The sequence below is a fragment of the Peromyscus maniculatus genome, chromosome 4, assembly GCF_049852395.1.
Source record: "Peromyscus maniculatus bairdii isolate BWxNUB_F1_BW_parent chromosome 4, HU_Pman_BW_mat_3.1, whole genome shotgun sequence".
In the NCBI taxonomy this organism is placed as follows: domain Eukaryota; kingdom Metazoa; phylum Chordata; class Mammalia; order Rodentia; family Cricetidae; genus Peromyscus; species Peromyscus maniculatus.
This window is the reverse complement of record NC_134855.1, coordinates 95,864,932-95,884,648: the sequence shown is the minus strand read 5'-3', so window position 1 is coordinate 95,884,648 and position 19,717 is coordinate 95,864,932. Positions and strand designations below refer to the sequence as shown.

General features: G+C 44.2%; 1 protein-coding gene across 2 annotated transcripts in view; it reads left to right on the top strand.

Annotated features, from left to right (window-relative positions):
- The window catches only part of Gpr176 (G protein-coupled receptor 176), a 106,959-nt gene that overhangs the window by 81,383 nt on the left and 5,859 nt on the right, over positions 1-19,717 (top strand). Inside the window, exon 2 of one of the 2 annotated variants that reach the window (XM_006979231.4) lies at positions 18,554-18,806. In XM_006979231.4, the coding sequence (XP_006979293.3) occupies positions 18,554-18,806 (253 nt within the window). The remainder of the gene's footprint in view (positions 1-18,553; positions 18,807-19,717) is intronic. The other variant, XM_076570340.1, reaches the window with a different exon arrangement.

The following is a 19,717-nucleotide window of genomic DNA, read 5'->3' as shown; positions in this document are numbered from 1 at the left end:
AGATTGCTTATTCATTTGGTGGGGGCAGGTCGTACACAGGGGGCTTTGGGTCAAAGTTTATATGGAAGACTTCGTTAAGACTGTTGTCACAAGGAGACAAGGAACTTCGTTTCCAACTTTGCTCCGAGGCCCTTGTTGCTAGGTTAGGCTCATTGCTGACATTTCACCTCCATAAGTTCTTGAATCAGTTGAGACCTATAATGGGGAAAAGGGTGAATGAAATAAAAAGACCCATGAATTCTCACTCTTGGAACACAGCTGATACTCATGTGATGTGTAAACCTAATTAACATTATCGATAAAAATTAGGAGTCAGATATTGGAGTAAAAACCTGAAAGATCAGAGAGGCAGGGGAGCAGCCACCAGTGACTTCCTACCTCTTCTGTTCCTCCAACCAAAAGGGGCTGAGATCCTGTCTTCATCCCTCATTATCAGTTCCTGTTTCCTCTCTGTACGGACCTCCAGACCTCTATGGTTAACTAGTGGCTAGCTCTGCCCTCTGACTCCAAGCAAGCTTTACTTGTCCGAACACAAACAAAATATCACACAACACTCATGACCACTTGGCAAGTATATTTGTTGACTTAGATTCAAGTCCTCAAATGTCTCCCATTTTGGGAGACAGGAAACAAGGAGATGACAGAAGTTTTACCCATTTGCTCGTGTGCCTCAGTTTGAGCTTTGCCTTTGGGTTTTTTCATCTTTTGTGTGTGTGTGTGGGTGGTGGTGGTGGTACATGTGCATGTGGAAGTTAGAGGATGACCTCAGGTGTCATTCCTCTTTGGAGATGGTCTCTCACTGGCCTGGACCTTGCCAAGTAGTCCAGGCTGGCTGGCCAGTGAGCCCCACAGATCCCCCACCTCTTCCTGGTGCACAAGTGCAGGTATCCTGTGCCTGGCTTTTGGGGATTCTGGGGACCAAACCCAGGTCTTCTCTGCAGGCCTGGATGTCTACATTTATGATTCCCAACTTCTCATTAAACCTTTTATGTCTACTACCTCATTAACTAAATCTAAATCTGAGAACATTTTCCATCTCTCTAGTTGGTTAACTCATTCTATAAGGAAATTTATCAATATAAGAAAACTTAATATGGAAGAGGACTACAGAATGTGTATGCAGTTCACGTATGTCCGAGTAGTTACTTAAACCTGAACTGAACTGATTTTAAAAAGCTATCCTGAGGGGCTGTCGAGGTGGCTCCATTAAGAGCACTGGCTGCTCCTCCAGAGATAACCTGGTTTGATTCCCAGCATCCACACGGCAGCTCACATCTGTCTGTAACTCCAGTTCCAGAGGATCTGAAGTCCCCTTTTGGCCTCTGTGGGCACATACATGCAAGCAAAACACCCATACACATAAAATTAAAGACATTTTATAAACTATCTTAGCATTTAAAACTACATTACTAATATCAGCTGCAAATAAACACTACGAGATTAACCTAGCAACCAACGGCTCCAGATCCTGCCGTGGGGCGGTGTTGTAGGTATCCCAGAGGTAGTAACCAACAGGCCAGTGTGTGAGGAGCTTTGCTAGTTCTGAAGCACATGTTTGATATTGCTCTAAGAACGTCCTTAGTGGAGCATCCACGTGAGGTATGCAAAGTGAGCATTAGCACTGTTAAGGGCAACAATCCAAACTGGCAGCAGCTTGGGAAAGGTGTTTCTAGGAATAAAAACAAACAATTTGTTTTAGCTTCAGCACAGACTGCCTTCTAGTGGTTTTATAATGAAGTGCACTCATCACATGAACGTCTTTTGCTGGAACTAATGGGCGATTGGATGGACTTTCCCTCTCTTACTGCTAGCCCAGTTCTGAAGAATGGAAGCTGGCATTTACAGTCTTCCACATGATGGTGTTAGGAGTGGACGGAGCAGCCAAGGCTCTGGTTGAAGTAGTGTTTCCATTAATCCTCACAGTTCCGCTGGGTACAAGGAGAACTGTGGACATGGATAAGAGGGTTGCTTAGCCATGGACTGGTTGGCAATTTAACATGTTGACCTGGAACTCACTAGAAGTCAACATCTCAAAAGAACCCAGGACACTCAGCCCTGTGACATCATTTCCATTCCGTATTAAAGTGGCCTTGTCAGATGCAGCCTGATAAGGGCCGGTCTTTCTGTCTAAGTAAATATTGCCAAGCAGCTATTCATGTCTGATCTACTTAAGTTTTAAAAACCATAGACTGGTCATTGGGAGCTCAGAATAGTCTTTCCCTGCAACATCAGGACACATCTGACTTCTTTGAGAGAAAGGGGACAGGGAGGAGGAGGAGAAGAGGAAGAGGCAGGTGTATGAGTTAGAGGCCAGCCTGGTCTAGATAGTGAGAGAGCCTGTCTCAGAAAACAAAACAGTGTAGAGCAGAGCAGAATCTAAGCCACCAAAACCAAAGCAATAAGAAAAAGCCAACAAGTAAAACCTGCTTTTGTCATGTGGACTCTTGGAAGTGCCCTGATTTTTCTGCATACTTTAACCTTCATAAGCACCATGCGGACTAATGGGAAGTGTGGCTTGGTGAAAGTGAATAGCTCTTAGTCGATCTTATTTGCTTTATCCATATTACTTGGTGACCTTGATTGTCCTGTGAAAGCCAGTCTTTCATGAACCCTTAAGATAGGAAATCACTCTCTCACAGGATAGAAAACATTTCTGTCTGTTTTTTTTGTTTTGTAATGGGAAAATAACAGGTCATGTTTTCTCATTTATGTTTTCAACCAGCTAATAGTGTTGCATGCTGGATTTATTTTGAACTTGTAGGAAAATTACACAATAAATAACCATGATATTCCAATCAACTAGTGTGAGAAGGGCAATGTGGGAGCTGGAAGCCAATTTATTCATGAAATTCTAAAATGGTAGGGAAGTTCTCCTGCATCTCTCTGGCCACCGTCATTAGGAATCTTGGAGTCTTAGAAAATGATACGGAGAAAGGGAACCTTTTGTTCAGTTTTCAGCAAGGAAGATCCCGGCACAGAAAGCCGGAGTTGCCGTAAATGGCCCCTGGGAAATGCACGTACACAATGGTGCTCAGCATGGGGAGATGAGCAGAGCAGAAACGGCTCTCCCTAGCTGTTTGTTCTCAATGCTTTCTTCCTGTCTCTTAGCCCACATGTAGCATCCGCTGTTATGGCCTGAAGGGAGGGTAGAAGAGGAAAAGAGAAAGAAAAGTGTTAGGTGTTGCTTTAGAAAGTAATTTGTCGCCAGGCGGTGGTGGCACACGCCTTTAATCCCAGCACTTGGGAGGCAGAGGCAGGTGAATCTCTGTGAGTTCGAGGTCAGCCTGGTCTCCAAAGTGAGCTCCAGGAAAGGCACAAAGCTACACAGAGAAACCCTGTCTCAAAAAAACCAAAAAAAAAAAAAAAGTAATTTGTTACTCTTGTATGTATGCATGCTGGCTTTATTTTGAACCTGTAGGGAAATGCATGACCAGTAGCTCTGTGAGTGAGTGTGTGTATGTGAGTGTGTGTGTGTGGGCACATGACTTGGGTGAGGGCCCTGGTGCCACAGTGAGTCTCTGGAGGTCAGAGGACAACTTTGTGGCATCAGTTTTGTCCTCCCACCTTTATGTGGGTTCTGGGGATTGAACTTTCCAACAAGCTCTGTCGCTGCTGGGTTGTTCCACAGCCGCGGCTCGCGTTTTAAATAGTGTTGTTTCTGTCCACCGCACTGCCCTTCATTACAGGCAAGTGCTTCCCAAGCGTCTTAGTTCTATGTTAGTTTATATGTTAGCAGTGTGCTGATCCACTCCATCGCTTACTTTATACCGCTCTCTCCTTCCAGAACATTTTTGACTCTTGGTATTCTGAGCATTTATTCTGTGTTCATATTTTGAGTATCCTCGTGGGGCTGTGTGCTGTACATCGTCCTTTCAGTGATCCTTGTGTTCTAGTCCTGACCTTGCTCTCAACTTCAGATGGGTCACTTCCTTCCAGAGCCTTCCATGCCTTGACCATCTGGCCCTGTCCTGGATCTGGCCCCCTTGGCTCTCGCCCCATCTGCCGCTCTGGTTCTCCCAGCTCCTCGTCCCAGGCCCATCCTTCTCTGTTGGTCTTCTCCTTCCTTCAGGGACAGGAGACAGTGGTGAAGGACTTGGAGAAGGTGTGCTGGGGGAAACAGCCTTTCCAGTTGTGGAAGAATGGCTTAAAAAGCCGGGCAGTGGTGGCGCACACCTTTAATCCCAGCACTCGGGAGTCAGAGCCAGGTGGATCTCTGTGAGTTCGAGGCCAGCCTGGTCTACAGAGTGAGATCCAGGACAGGCACCAAAACTACACAGAGAAACCCTGTCTTGAAAAAAAACAAAAAAAAGAATGGCTTCAAATCTGTTAGAATCACAACACATTTCTTAGTTCTTCAACCTTCCATCTCTGCTGTTCTCCCCGCCTCCCCTCGCAAACTCAGCCATGAAAAAGTAACAGAATTTGAACTTTCAACTGTGTCATTGTCAGATGAGGCCCAGATCGCAAGGAGGGAAGCAGCTATTTCCAAACTTTGCTCCCCAACTCTCCAGCTGTGCTGGTCCCGGTGGACTGAAGCGGAATGTGTTCACTTTCTTTTCTTAGTCTTGTAATTATCTTACCCTCGAGGCTCTTGGAAAGATTTCCAACATGATTTTTCCTTTCCAACTACATAATTATAGTTACTGGAAAAGAGGGGGTAGAGAGTGGAGTGTGTGAGCCTCACATGTACACTAATTACAGTACAGCACCGTGTGTCATGGTTGAATGTGTCTCTTCAGCCTACTTGGACGGCGTGTTGACAATGGGGGTAGTAAACATTCAGCTTGTTGACTGGAGGCCGTTGTCATCAGTAAATGTACCTACAGAAACCAAGTGCACAGAGAAAAGCATCTGGTGAGTCTGATAAAATCATAGGAAACTTCGAGTTTTCATTTAATTATTCAGATCTTTATGAAGCAACTCCTCATTGTAAAAATGTGCTTGGTTCAAGCTGGGTGTGGTGCTTTAATCCCAGCACTAGGGAGGTAGGTAGATGCAGATGGATCTCTGTGAGTTCGAGGCCAGCCTGGTCTGCAGAGTGAGTTTCAGGACAGCCAGGGCTATATTGGGAATCTGTCTGTCTGTCTGTCTGTCTCTCTCTCTTTCTCCCTCTCTCTCACACACACACACACACACATAAAGAACAAAAGTGCTTGTGCTAATGAAGGTGAAGAGAATGATAAGTTATGGCTCTTGATGTTTATTTATCTAGTAAGTGTGAGTGAGTGCATGTATGTATGTGGATGTGGTATATATGCATGTATGTGTGTACCTTGCATGTGGAGGCCATCAGAACCTGCTGGGTGTCTTCTTTTATCATGCTCTGCTGTATTTGTTTAAGGCAGGGGCTCTCTGAAACTTGTGCCATACCCCACCCCTCTGTTCTGGGGTTTGAAGGACATGCAGGTCCATGCCCTTACTTCTTATATGGGTGCTGGGATCCCAACTCTGGTTTCCAGGCTTGGCTTATATTAGTGAGTGACAATGCCTGGTTCACTGAAGGAACACTGAAAAGACCTCTTACTGAGGAGGCCTGTGCAGCAGATACCTAGGACGAGGTAGCTCACCTCTCCGCAGTCGGCTTGGCTCTTTTGCATGCCTGATGGTGGAGAGTGCCAGAGTACTCGGTTCTTTTTCACAAGATGCATTGCTTTAATATATTTTCTGTTGCTATGTGAAGGTTGCTTTGGTTCACAGTAGTAGTGGCTGGAAGTCTCAGAGCTTCTGAGGGTTTGCTGAGGCTTCAGCTCAGGGTGAAGAGCGGAAGGGAAGCAAGGGTATGTGAGATAGAGGAGGCACCAGGCTCAATTCATGACAACACACTCTGCCATTCCAATCTAGTCCTGCGAGAACGGGCATCCACTCAGTGGGAGAAAAGCATGTCTACCTCCTAAGGGGACACTCAGCTCTTAAAGGCTCTGGTTCCTCTCAAGGCTGTTATGTTGCTAAGTAACCGTCAACACAGTTTTTATTTAATTGACAGCAACTAATGAAAGGGAAATGGAGAACGAAGTCATTAATTGTTGTTGCTGTCACCGACGAGGCAGGGGATTCTGGGGTTCTTGCCATAGTGTTTCAAGGAATAACACGCTTTCCAGGGAGGCCACTGCCAGTATGAGAGACCAGAGAGAGTAAGGTATTTGTGAACCATGAACATTTTATAGTTTAGACTAGTTTTGACTCTTGACTTTCCTCTTACCTTGCGCATTTGTGTATCGAGAGACCCAAGGGACCACTCGAGGGCCTCTGACTGAGAAAGTCGAGACTGTGGCCATTTCCATCTTGATGGTATAAAGTTTGCCTCCCTGTTGGCACACACCATTGCCGCTAGACCCTCCGGGTTTGTGGCACTCTTACCTAAAGCTCTTTGTGTGGCCTCACGGGAGATGACCAGACAAGGCTATTACTGGAGTCCCTTTTTATAGTCTTAGGAATTACAATAATGAATCCAGTTAATACTTTACCTGAATTATTCATTGGGAATGAGTACTCCAAGGAGAAGCTAACCAAGGTTAAATTGGAAAGATATATTTCATAAGATGCTTTTCATTCAAAGTGATGGCTTAAAATTCACCATGAATTTTAATATACTCACTGTGAAGCTCTCTCCTGCTAATTCAATTCCTACTTAATTTGAACTCCCTGAATCTTTCTTAAATGAAAGAGTGTCTGAATCAAATTAATTGTAGCTGAAATAACATAATTTTCTCATGATAATAGCTATCAGCTTAGGCAGTGTAGGGCAGATCTTAGACAGTTTAATCACAAGTTATAGGAAATTAACACTTCATTAGTGAGGAAAGCGTCCAAACTTCAAGTGAGGGGAGTAGAGTGAATTGCCTTGGAAACCACCAGGCGTAACTGCCCAAGCTAGTTCTCCTTCCCATCCTTGTCGGTGGTCAGACTTCTGTCAATACCAACAGCAAAAGACTCACTTTTCATCTAACCAGTGTTGGCCTTCTGTGCTGTGGAACAATCAATCCTTCTCTATACTATGAATACGTATTACTCTCATTGGTTAGTAAAAAGCTGACAAGCTGGTAGCTGGGCAGGAAGTTAGGTGGAAAAGCCAAGCTGAGAATGATGGGAAGAAGGATGGCAGAGCCAGCCAGTCACCAACCAAGAAGGACATGTGGAAAATGAGGTAACAAGCCATGAGCCATATGGCAAAGCATAAAGAGAAATATGGGTTAATTTAAATGTTAAGAGTTAGCCAGTAACAAGCCTGAGCTATTGACTAAGCATTTATAAGTAATATTAAGCCTCTAAGTGATTATTTGGGACCAGGCATTCAGGACAGGAAACGTCCATTTATACTTCTGAGCAGCTGGGAGATGATCTGAGTAGATTAGAGAGGGGAAGTTTTTTGTTTTTTAACACCAGAATAAGAAAGAATCTTTAAACATTTCTCTGGAGATGTGAACTTTTGTGAACTTTGAAAAGCTCAGCTGTTGCGCCATTTCCTCTCCACTGCCTGAAGGTTCACCCAGCTCAACAGTGTCTTCCAAAATTTCTTTAGGGGTCATTCACTTCTCTACACCAAGGAAGTTCTTTCCTCCAGTCTTATCTTTCCATCACTGTCCCTTTTTGTTCAGTCTCCCTTTCTGATGAAAAGGAATTACATTTGAGAATTACATGGAAGGGTTCAAAGAAAAATACACATTTGAATCTTAATTCCGCTCTGGTTTCAATGTATCCCCTTTAAAATGTTGGCATTTAATGCATAGCAATTGATAGGATGGTATTAAAAGAAGATTAGGCCACGAGGGCTGCTCTCCCTGCCCCTGACTGGGATCATGGCTCTTATAAAAGAGGCTCACACAGTGATTGGCTCACTTGCCCTCCTACTTCCCACCACACCCTTCTCCTCTAGAGGATACAGCAACAGGGAGCCATCCTGGAAACAGAGAGCAGCCCTGGCTAGACAATTGAGCTGATTCGTGCCTTGATCCTGGATTTCCATACTCCAAAATAAGAAACACATTTTTGCTTTATTTATTATTATTATTATTATTATTATTATTATTATTATTTGTGTACACATGCCATTGTGGATATGTGGAACTCGGAGGATAACTTTGAGAAGTCAGTTCTCTCCTTCCATCATGGGATCCCTGGGTCAAACTCAGATAATCAGGCTTCAATAGCAAATTCTTTTACCCACTTCCATTTCAACCACATTTCAGCTTTTTGGGTTACTTATTAGTCTGTGGTATTGTCATCGTCAAATGGCTACTGCCCTCCTTAGAGCCTAGGGGACCTCTCCTTTGGTGCACCGGTATACTTAACCTTCATCACGCAGAGAGACTTTCAGGACCACTCAGAGAGAGGCACAGTCAGTGAGCCGATTGGTTAAACAGAAAGATGCTCAAGATGCACGTGCACAGAGCAAAGGGTGAGCATTAGACAAGCAGTGCACTCAAGTGGCTCAGAAGTAGCCGCGTGTGGTTTGGAGACTTTCAAATGGCCTTGGGAGATACTAGAGAGAGGATGTGCTGTTGTACTCAGCCACAGAGTTCTGTCCTGACATGGAGACCTCGTTTTAGGTACTTTGTGCAAGCTTTCAGGGGAAGAAGGAGTACCATTCAAGACAGAAGCGTTGAACAACCAGGTCCTTCCTCCTGAAGAGGTTGGAATTGAGACCCAGTTCATCAGCCTTTTTAACAATCTCCCTTGCCATGGTTCTCAGAAAGGGCAGCACGGTTCATCTGTAGGTGTTCTGGTTGGTCACGCTGACATTCCTGGGTATGAGGCAGTGGGAGATTGAAATCAGAACCAGGAGAGTGGCGGTGGCCGTGTGAGTGGGTGTTCCTTTCTCGTGTCCTCTTTCGTTCCCAACTGGCTGTCATGCCTCAGTGTTCTGCTACAGCAGTAGAAAGGACCAAGACAGATTTTAGGATGACTTTATTTCACTAGGATGCTGCAAACCTGGGTAATAAGCACGGGGACAGCCAGGGATCATATCTTATGCAGCACTGGAAAGTTTGGCGTTATTTATTTCTTTCATCAGTGGCAATAGGGATTGGTGGAATGTTTTTGGTATAATCAGTCATTACCTTTGCACCTCTACACTTTGAAATGGACTGAACTCAGTCTCATCCTTTTTTTATCCTCTGGCAGTATGTATTTGCTAATTTATTCATGTATTTGTAAATAAATAACCAACCTGAAGGGGAAAAAAAACATGTTATGAAGAACGCACATAGAATCATAACTAAAGAAAATGGAACTGTGCCCTTAGGGATGCTTTGGCTTCCTAGTAATAAGGTTAAAAAAATGAATAGTGTTTTTTTTTTCTATTTTTATTAAAATTCTTGATTCTTTATTTTATGAGGAAATGTACAAGAGGACTTCCTGCCACTCGTGGGAAGATGATGGATAAAGGTGTTTTAAATGTTTTTTTTTAAAACAAATAACTAGATATCCTTATAATTGTTTTATTATATGTAATATATTTTTGGCCAGATGACATTTTTAGTCCCTCTGCTCCAGGAGCTGCTGAGATGGCTTGGTGATTAAGAGTGTTTGTTGGGCTGGAGAGATGGCTCAGAGGTTAAGAACACTGGCTGTTCTTCCAGAGGTCCTGAGTTCAATTCCCAGCAACCACATGGTGGCTCACAACCATCTGTCATGAGATCTGGCGCCCTCTTCTGGTGTGCAGGCCGAACAATGCATACATAATAAATGAATAAAAAAATAAAATAAAAGCGTGTTTGTTACTTTTCCAGAGGACCTGAGTTTGGTTCCCAGCATCCACAGCAGGTGACTTAACAACTGTCTGAACTCCAGATCCAGGGGATCCAGTGCCTCCTTCTGGCCTCCATTGATGCGGCATGCATATGGTGCGCAGACAAAAATTAAATGCAGGGAAACATTCATAAACATAAAATAAAATAATATATATTTATTATTTATATATGTCTTGGAGTTTCTATTGCTGTGAAGAGACACCATGACCACAGCAACTCTTATAAAGGAGAACATGTAATTGAGGTTGGATTACAGTTTCAGAGGTTTAGCCCATTATCATTATGATGGGAAACATGGCAGAGTTCGGGCAGACATGGTGCTGGAAAAGAGCTCAGAGTTCTACATCTTGCTCCACAGGCAACAGGAAGTGAACTGTAACACAGGGCGTAGCTTAAGCATAGGAGACCTCAAAGCCCACCCCCACAATGACACACTTCGTCCAACAAGACCACACCTCCGAGTAGTGCCACTCCCTTTGGGGGCTATTTTCTTTCAAACCACCACAATATACTTATTTTTTAGTACTTATATTTTATTATTTATATATTTATTTTATATATTATTATTATTATTATTTATATACTTATATGATTTATATTTTACTTTACTATTTTAATATATAAAATATATTAATAAAATAAATATAAATATAAATACAATCTTTTTTAAAAAGACTGTTTGAGGGAACCATAAGGGAGGACCACTAGACCCAACAGGTGGGAAAGTTAGCACCTCCAGAACTGGATACGGTGGAATAATCTGAAAGAAACTACAAGCACATAGAGATGATTGAACTATAGAAGGAAGGAGGCCATAGTAAACTAACTCTGTGGGAATTAGGAATAGGCTGCTTCAGGGGTGGTGACACACATTTTTAATCCCAGCACTCGGAGGCAGCGGCAGAAGGATCCCTGGGAGTCGAGGCCATCCTGATCTGCAGAGTGACTCCCAGGACAGCCAGGGCTACACAGAGAAACCCTGCCTTGAAAAACCAAAAAAATAGTCTGCTTGACATTGCTCAAATACACTTTAGTAAGTTGGGTTTGATTGCCTCTGATGAATTGAGGTTTAATAAAATAGAAGGGGATCTGAGAAGTATCACCCAGTTTGTGGAAGAGAGTAGTTGTTGAAAACATCGATGAGGTAAGCAGTGGGTGAGAGCTAACGCACATCTAACATGGCTCGGAAGAAGAGAATAAAAAGGATAGCAGTGAAAAGTGAAAAGGGTTGAAGCCAGGCCTGAAGTAGGCTTTTAATCCCCATGGTTTGGTAGGCTGGAGCAGGCGAATCAAAAACTCAAGGTCTAGCTGAGCTCCAGAGGCAGGTTCAAGGCTAGCCTGGGCAACTTAGTGAGACTCTGTTTCAAAACAAAAATGGCTGTGGCTACAGCTCAGTCACAAGCATGATTGACTTGAGTTCTGATCCCCAGCACCCATGTACAAAGCTCGGCGTGGCGGTGCACTCCCACAATCACAGTGTTCAGGAGGAAGAGATGGGGGAAGGTGGACTCCTGGAGCTCAATGGTCAGTCAGTCTGTGTGAATCAGTGAGTGATCAAGGAAGACATCTAACATCAACAGACAGACACACAGACACACAGACACAGACACACAGCCTTAGTTAGGGTTTCTGTTGCTGTGAAGAGACACTATGACCATGGCAACTCTTATAAAGGAAAACATGTAATTGGGGCTGGCTTACAGTTTCAGAGGATTAGTCCATTGTTATCACAGTGGGAAACATGGCGGAATGCAGGCTGACATGGTGCTGGGAGAGAGCTGAGAGTTCTCCATTTTGATGTGCCGGCAACAGAAGGAGACTGAGCCACACTGGGCATAGCTACACTGGGCGAGCCTAGGAGACCTCAAAGCTTCCTCCAACAAGACCACACCTACTCCAACAAGGCCACACCTCCTAATAGTTCCACTCCCTATGGCCAAGCATTCAAACACCTATTCAAATTAACACACAGAGGGAGAGAGAGAGATGGACAGAGACAGAGAGACAGAGAGAAACACCGGAGATATAGTTTGGTAGAGTACTTGCCTGACATTTAAATTGATCCAAATTCAACCCTCAGTACTGTAAAAAGTTAATACCATAATAACAAATAAATAATGCTAAAAACTTTTCTTAAGCCTACAGAGAAACCATTTTTTATAGTGTTTGTAGAAGGTCATATATAGTATTATAGAGAGAAATTTTGCTTATAGGAATTTCTCATCAATAAATATGCAGTTTGATTATTAATTCAGCTTTGTATAATATTGGAATATTAGAAACAGCTTAAACAAACCCACTAATATACAGTAGATAAATTAATTGGGATATAACCAGAAATGCACTGTTGCTTTATCTGGCTGTTAAAACAATGATATAGATCTGCTTTATTTATTGTTACAGAAACATAGTTTATATGATGACAAGATCTTGTACAGCGTGCATAGTTTGGTCCCACTGGCATAGACAAAAGTCCGTGTCTGCGAAAAGCATTTTTAAAGTTTTCACTGGGTGGTTAATTCTTATTCTTTCCTCTGTAGCTTAAAGTGTGTGTGTGTGTATGTGTGTGTGTGTGTGAGCATGTGTGTGTGTGTGTGTGTGTGAGCATGTGTGAGCATGTGTGTGTGTGTGTGTGTGAGCATGTGTGTGTGTGTGTGTGTGTGTGAGCATGTGTGTGTGTGTGTGTGTATGTACATTCCACCTATGTGCAGGTACTCATATAAGCAGGCCAGGAAGGGCATTGGGTCGCCTAGAGCTGGAGTTGTAGGCAGTGGGAGCCCCTGCCATGGGTTCTGGGAACCCGTTTCTGGAGGAGCAGCAAGCATTGTTAGCAGCTGAGCCATCTTTTCAGTGCTTGTCTGTTGTAGACAATGTCTAATGTCTTATACATTGTCTACATTTTAAAAATTGGTTGTAGATCAGCTTAGTAATCATTTAAAAAGGTGTTTCCCTGGGAAACAAGGGAAACAGCCCTGAAGTTCCAGACTAGAAGTAACTAGACTAGGCAGGCTTGCTGGCTCCCAGGCTGCAGCAACCAGAGGCGATCTGGGAATGAAGCGCCTAGATTGCTCTCCCTCTTACCCTGTGGTACATTCTCCTGCACAGTACAGCTTTTAGTGAGTAACTGACCCCACCCCCAACTTCCTCTCTTCTTTCCAAAACAAAGTGGATAGTTCCAATATACTTAAGGGCACTCCATGGAATGGGGGTAATAGAAGTAACTCTATTAAAGCTAATTCAAATCTCTCCGTATTTTCTGCTTGGCCAGTGGGTCATCTGGGAGAGATACAAAGTATCAGAAGGTTGGTTAAAAAATTTAAAGCTTGGTCAAAGGTTGTGTTTCTCCTAATGTTGCCGCTCCCAGAGGAAGAGCTTCCTCCGTGGCTGGAGCTCAGCCTACCCAGCAGAGGAGCCAAGCTCCGCCCTGATTCTTGATGGAGAAGCTGTCCCTCCAGGATCTGTGGACACTTGTTCTTGGAGTTTCCCGAGATTTCTGTGTTTGCCCTGAATGCTGTGGGACAGGACACTGTTTCTCTTTCTATTTAAGGAATTCTGAGTGTAGTGCTCCTGCGGTGCTGGGCTTGGTGAAGCTAGGAGGAAATGGTTGTGGTTACTCACTCTGAATTCCCTGCTGGGTACATGTAATTAAAGATTCCCAGGCTCTCCGAGGTTCTGATGTGGGGGACTCTGCATTTTAAAAGTTTCCAGGTGATCCCAATGATCAGATAGGTTTAAGAACTCTGGACTTGGGGCTGGAGAGATGGCTCAGGGGTTAAGAGAGCTTTCTGCTCTTGACTGCTTCCCTCTGGGGTGCTCATTGTCAGGGCTTCATCACCCAGGGAAGCTGGTACTGGACTCAGTGAACCACAGTCCTCCATAGGCTCCCCGAGCCTGCCATGGGACCACAGCAGGAATGTGATGGCCACCTGTAGCTAGAGTTTTCCTGCCTTGCCCACAGTCAGGACAAATCTCTGTCACCCGCCAGTCCCACAGCCGCTCAGACCCAAACAAATAAACACAGAGACTTATATTGCTTACAAACTATATGGCTGTGGCAGGCTTCTTGCTAACTGTTCTTATATCTTAAATTAATCCATTTCCATAAATCTATACCTTGCCACGTGGCTTGTGGCTTACCGGAGTCTTCACATGCTGCTTGTCATGGCAGCGGCTGGCAGTGTCTCTCTGCCTCAGCCTTCTGCTTCCCAGAATTCTCCTCTCTCCTTGTCCCACCTACTTCCTGCCTGGCCACTGGCCAATCAGTGTTTTATTTATTGACCAATCAGAGCAATTTGACATACAGACCGTCCCACAGCAGCCACCGCTGTGGACTTAGTGGAAATGTTTCTCAGGTTGGAAAGAGCTGTCCAGCCCAGGGGCATGGGTGAAGGCTCTGCTGAGCCGGGTTGCCGGTGATCCTTTGGGATTTGACCACAGATCTTACTCAGACAACTTTAGAATGTCCCCAAGGGCTGAGGTGCCCAGCAACCCTGGGGTGCTACAGAAGGGGACTTAGACACAGATATGACAGGGTTAAAATAATGGGCTGAAAATCCAAAATACATTTTTGAAAATATACAGGCTATGGGACCAGTGCAAAATGGCCCTTTTGGTATAGGTGCTTGCTGCTTGGTGTCTTAGTTATGGTTGCTGTTTCTGTGAAGAGACGCGCTGACCACAGCGACCCTTACGAAAGCATTTCACTGTGGTGGCTTGCTTACAGCTTCAGAGGCCCAGTCATCATCATCATGGCAGGAGCATGGCGGTGTGCAGGCAGATGTGGTGCTGGAGAAGGAGCTGAGAGAGTCCTACATCGTGCAGGCCACAAGAAGTCGCCTGAGACACTAGGCTGTATCCTGAGCATAGGAAATCTCAAAGCCCGCCCCCACAGTGACACACTTCCTCTAACAAGGCTGTACCCACTCCAACAAAGCCACACCACCTAATAGTGCCACTCCCTGTGAGATTATGGGGGCCAGTTACATTCAAACCACCACACTTGGAGATCTTAGTGTGAAAGAAAGAGACCCAGTGGTGAAAATCAAGGTGACTGTGATGTGTACATCTCTTCATGGATGGCATCTTCTGGTGGGCTATTTCATTAATAGACCATGACAAGACTTTTAAGTCCTGCCTGTAAAACTATGTAAGGAGGATGCTTTGCTCAGGCTCTAATCTGTGTGTCAGTGAAGAAAGGCCTAGAAAGACCTTCCAAATCAGCAGGCTTCCCATACATCATTATTGTTCATCTTATCACCTTGGTGACAGGTGAAATCAGTATAAGCAATTCTTATCCTGAATAAATGGGAGTGTGTGTGTGTGTGTGTGTGTGTGTGTGTGGTGTGTGTGTGTGTGTATAAACACTGTTGATGTTTTCTTACTGAGTCACCATGCTAATACAGAATTCTGTAGAGAATTCCTGGAAGCAGCTGGCCTTTGTACCTAGATACATCAACTGGTTTTTCTACATTGTCTACCAGATAATAGGCATCATAGAACATTGTGTTTGAGAACTTGGCAGTAAGTTCTGTCCACATTCAGGGACCAAGGCAGGTCCTTGGGGTGACCCTTTCTGGAGCTCTGGATCTGCTGTGCCCTGCTTAGCATCATGTCCTTTCCACAGCACATAGCTCTGCTGTCAAAATGGCTCGAGAAGCAGTGTCCTTAGGGAGATGGCCAAGTTACAGAATGGATCTTCTTTCTCACCAGACAAATGAAGAATGTGCTGTGTGGTACCCCTAAAGATGGGCCCTGGGCAGCTTGGCAGGCTGTGGGTTCCAGGTCTAGGAGTCTGAGAGCTGAGCTTGGAGCTCACTGTGCAGTTGAGGGGCCTCAGTCGAACACAGGCTTTGATTCAGTATGTCTTTCTAATTCAGAGTTCAGTTTGGAAACTCTGACGACAATATCCATACCCCTAAAGGATGGTTTCATTACAAGGACTTTTGATTGCTGTCTGTCCATGTATTTTTATAAATTCATTTAACAAATATTTGTAAGATGCTTACTCTCCCTAATATTGAGCTGTGTGTGGACTTGTAACTGAACAAGAGTGACATGTTTTTTTTTTTTTTTCACCTGATGACAAAGAGAGAGGCAAATGGCTAGTAATTAAGGACCTACTATCAAGGAACAGCAGGGTATTATAATGAAGCACATGGAGGGAGGAACGTAAGTGTTTAAAATAGAGAGATAATAAGAGAAGGCCTTTTGGAGGAGAGAGTATTTAAACTAAAACCTGGACTTAAGAGAACCAAACATATATGAAGAACATGTCAGGCAATCTAGAAATGCTATGCAAAGATACCCCAGGGTTAGGATTAACCTTGATGTAGTTCAAGAGCAACCAGAGAGCTGGTGTCCTGCAAACCAGAGGAGGAAAGGTATGAGGTTAGATAGACAGACACAGGCCCTAGAGGCTGACACATTGAGAAAGGGTTACATTATCAGGCTTAATTGGAGTTAGGAGTCTGGAGTTGAGAGGGAAAGGCTTCTTTGGAACATGAATCTCGGAGTCATCAGCACTGTGATGGAAAGCCACAGGAACAAGTAGTCTAAGCAGGAAGAGGTTGTAGAGACACCAGAGTCCCTGAAAAAGACCAATCAGAGGCTGATGAAAGGGGGAGGTGTTGTGGGATGTTTGTAAACTGTGTGAAGATGTATGGCTGTGATTGGTGTAATAAAAAACTGAATAGCCTATAGCTAGGCAGGAGGTATAGGCGGGACTTCCTGGGAGAGAAAGGAAGAGAAAGAGGAATCTAGGTGTGTAGGAGATGCCAGGAGACATGGAGAGGAAACAGGAGGTGCAAGATGGGAGAGAGGTAACACCACGTGATAGAACATAGATTAATATAAATGGGTTGATTTAAGTTATAAGAGCCAGTGAGACAAGCCTAAGCTTTAGGCTGATCCTTCATAATTGACCCTCTGAATGTGGGTGACAGTTGTATGGCTTGATCTGTTTGTGGGGCCCCTGGCAGTGGGACCAGGACTTAACCCAGGTATATGAACTGGCTTTTTGGAGCCCATTCCCTATGGTGGGACACCTTGCTCAGTCTTGATGCGGCAGGGGGGGGGGGAGGCTAGGCCCTGCCTCAATTTGATATGCCAGACTTTGTTGACTACCCAAGGGGGGGGCCTTTCCCCCTCTAAGGAATGGGGAGAGGTGGGGAGGCGGGAGAAGGGGAGGGAGGGGGAACTGGGGTTCGTGTGTAAAATGAAAAAATTAAAAGTCTCTGTGTCATTATTTGGGAACTGGCTGGCAGGACAGAAATAAATTCGTTCCAGGGAAGGTGGGAGAAAAAACAGAGAAAGTAGGCCTGTGGAAGCCAGAGAGGCAAACTGTCTGTGAGAAATGGTTGATGAGGTTGTTATTGCTGCAAAATCTAGAATTTCGCTCTTCAGCGTGTAGGTCACTAGTTACATGTGCTGGGTAGTTTGTTTGTTTGTTTGTTTTGTTTTGTTGTTTTTGTCAACTTGACACAAACAAGGGTCATCTGGGAAAAGGGAACCTCAGCTGAGAAAATGCCTCCATCACATTGGCGTGCTGCAAGTCCGTGGGACATTTTCTTGATTAATGATTGAGAGAATGCCCAGCTCACTGTGGGTGGTGCCACCCCTGGGCTGGGGTGCTGGGAACATGAAAGGCAGCTTAACTTGAGCCTGGAGAGCAAGCCAGGAAGTAGTGTTCCTCCATGGTTTCTGCTTCAGTTCGTGACATCAGTCAGATTCCTGCTTTTCTCTTCCCTGGTTTCCTCAATGATATACTGTGACATGGAAATGTGAGCCAAATAAGCTATTTCCTTCTCGAGTTGGTTTTGTTTTGTTTTGTTTTTGGGGGTGGGTGGGTGGAGTTCAAGATAGGGTTTCTCTGTATAATAGCTCTAGCTGTCTTGGAACTTGCTTTGTAGACCAGACTGGTCTTGAACTCACAGAGATCCACCTACCTCTGCTTCCAAGTGCTGGGATTAAAGGCATGAGCCACCATCGCCCAGCTCCCAAGTTGTTTTTGATCATGGTGTTTATCACAGCAATAGAAAGCAAACTGATTCACTGCCTGGGGCCTCCCAGTACTTGAAATGTGACCACTTCAAACTGAGATGCTCTGGAAATGTAAAATAAAATGCACACTGGATTTTGAAGACAGCACAAAAGCAAGGAAGGAAAATATTTCATCAGTAAATAATCAGTAATGTTATCTTTCAATCACAATGTTTGGGATTAATTTGGTTAAATAAAAGATATCATTAAAATCCACTTGCTTCCTTTTTCTCCATGAACTGCTAGAGAGTTGTAAACATGGAAGTTATTGGCAAACTCAAGAGGAGTAGACTGATGGTCAGGGGGCATCAGGTGGTAGATGCACAAAGCCCTGGCTTTCATCACCAGCACTTTGTAGATTGGGCTTGGAGAATACACTCAGAAGGATCAGAAGTTCAAGGTCATCCTTGACTACATAGCTAGTTCAAGGACTATGGGCTATGTGTCTCAAAAGAAACCAAAGCAGACTACCTGGGATGAATATTTAACATTGTTTATACTGCCAATAAGACTGAGCTGTCATAGATTATCCTTTGCCTGGAATTAAAAAACCAAAGTAGTACTAAAATTTCATGAACAATTTTTGGTATGGATGTGCTCCAGCAATTTTACATAAAATGACAGTATGATATCCTTGAAACAAACTCTTAGCATGTTAAAATATTTAACCTGTGTTTCTTTCCTGTCTTCTTTTTTGTTGTCTTTCCTCTTGATTTAAATCCTTAATTCACTTCCATTTATTTATTTTTCTTTACATATCTGGCCAGGAAACTTCATGGTGTTATGGTCAACTTGCCGCACAACCGTGTTCAAATCTGTCACCAACAGGTTCATTAAAAACCTGGCCTGCTCTGGGATTTGTGCCAGCCTGGTGTGTGTGCCCTTCGACATCATCCTCAGCACCAGCCCTCACTGCTGCTGGTGGATCTACACCATGTTCTTCTGCAAGGTTGTCAAATTCCTACACAAAGTCTTCTGCTCTGTGACTATCCTCAGTTTCCCTGCCATTGCCCTGGACAGGTAATTTAATTTTAACTTTTATTCGTGTGTGTGTGTGTGTGTGTGTGTGTGTGTGTGTGTGTGTGTGTGTGTCTGCAGTTGGCTGTGGAGGTCTGAAGAGGGCGTTAGACTTTCATCCCCTGGATCTGGAGTTACAGGCATTTGTGAGGTGCTCAGTGTGGGTGGTGGAAACCGAACTTAGGTCCCCCACATGAGCAGCAAGTTCTCTTAAACAGTTAGCTATCTCTCCAGCCCTGAGTTGTTGTTGTTTGTTTTTATGCATTAAAAAATGAGCATCATGGAGTGAATGATGAGTAGTTGATATTTCATACACTGGTTTCTTCTTTGGTTTGCTTACGTCCATAAGAAAGAGAATGCATGTCCAAAACAGAGTCTTAAAAAAGGATGAGTTGAACATCCACGGACCCTCTTGAGAAAAGACCCAGGGGTCGGATTTTTATCACTAGGATGCTACTGGATCATGGTGCTGTTCTAGCCTGGTTGGAATTTGCACTGCCATCTGAAGTAGCTTGCCCATCGGACTGATAACTCTGCAATTAGGGCTCTTTGATGGAGGATGTAAGCATTTCTGGGAGAAAAAGGGAGTTACTTACTGAATGATTAGATGGCTCTGATGACACCAGAGTTCCTCCGGAGGAATTAGTTCTGGGGCTTCATTGTCCGGTTGGTTGTTTGCTCTTCCATCATCTTTAATGGATGTTTGGGAGTGAATCAAATGCCTTAGTTACTGCCATCATTGATGACTTGGACGGCAGAGCGCTTGCCTCAGTTTGCCTTCTGATGGGGGCTCTAATGCTTTGGTTTTCTGCTGGGTCATTTGTGTCACACAGGTGTCTTTCTGTAATCCCATTATACTCTGGTGTCGTCTCTCTGTGTTGTCTGGCATAGCTTCAAGTTCCTGGGCTCAAGAG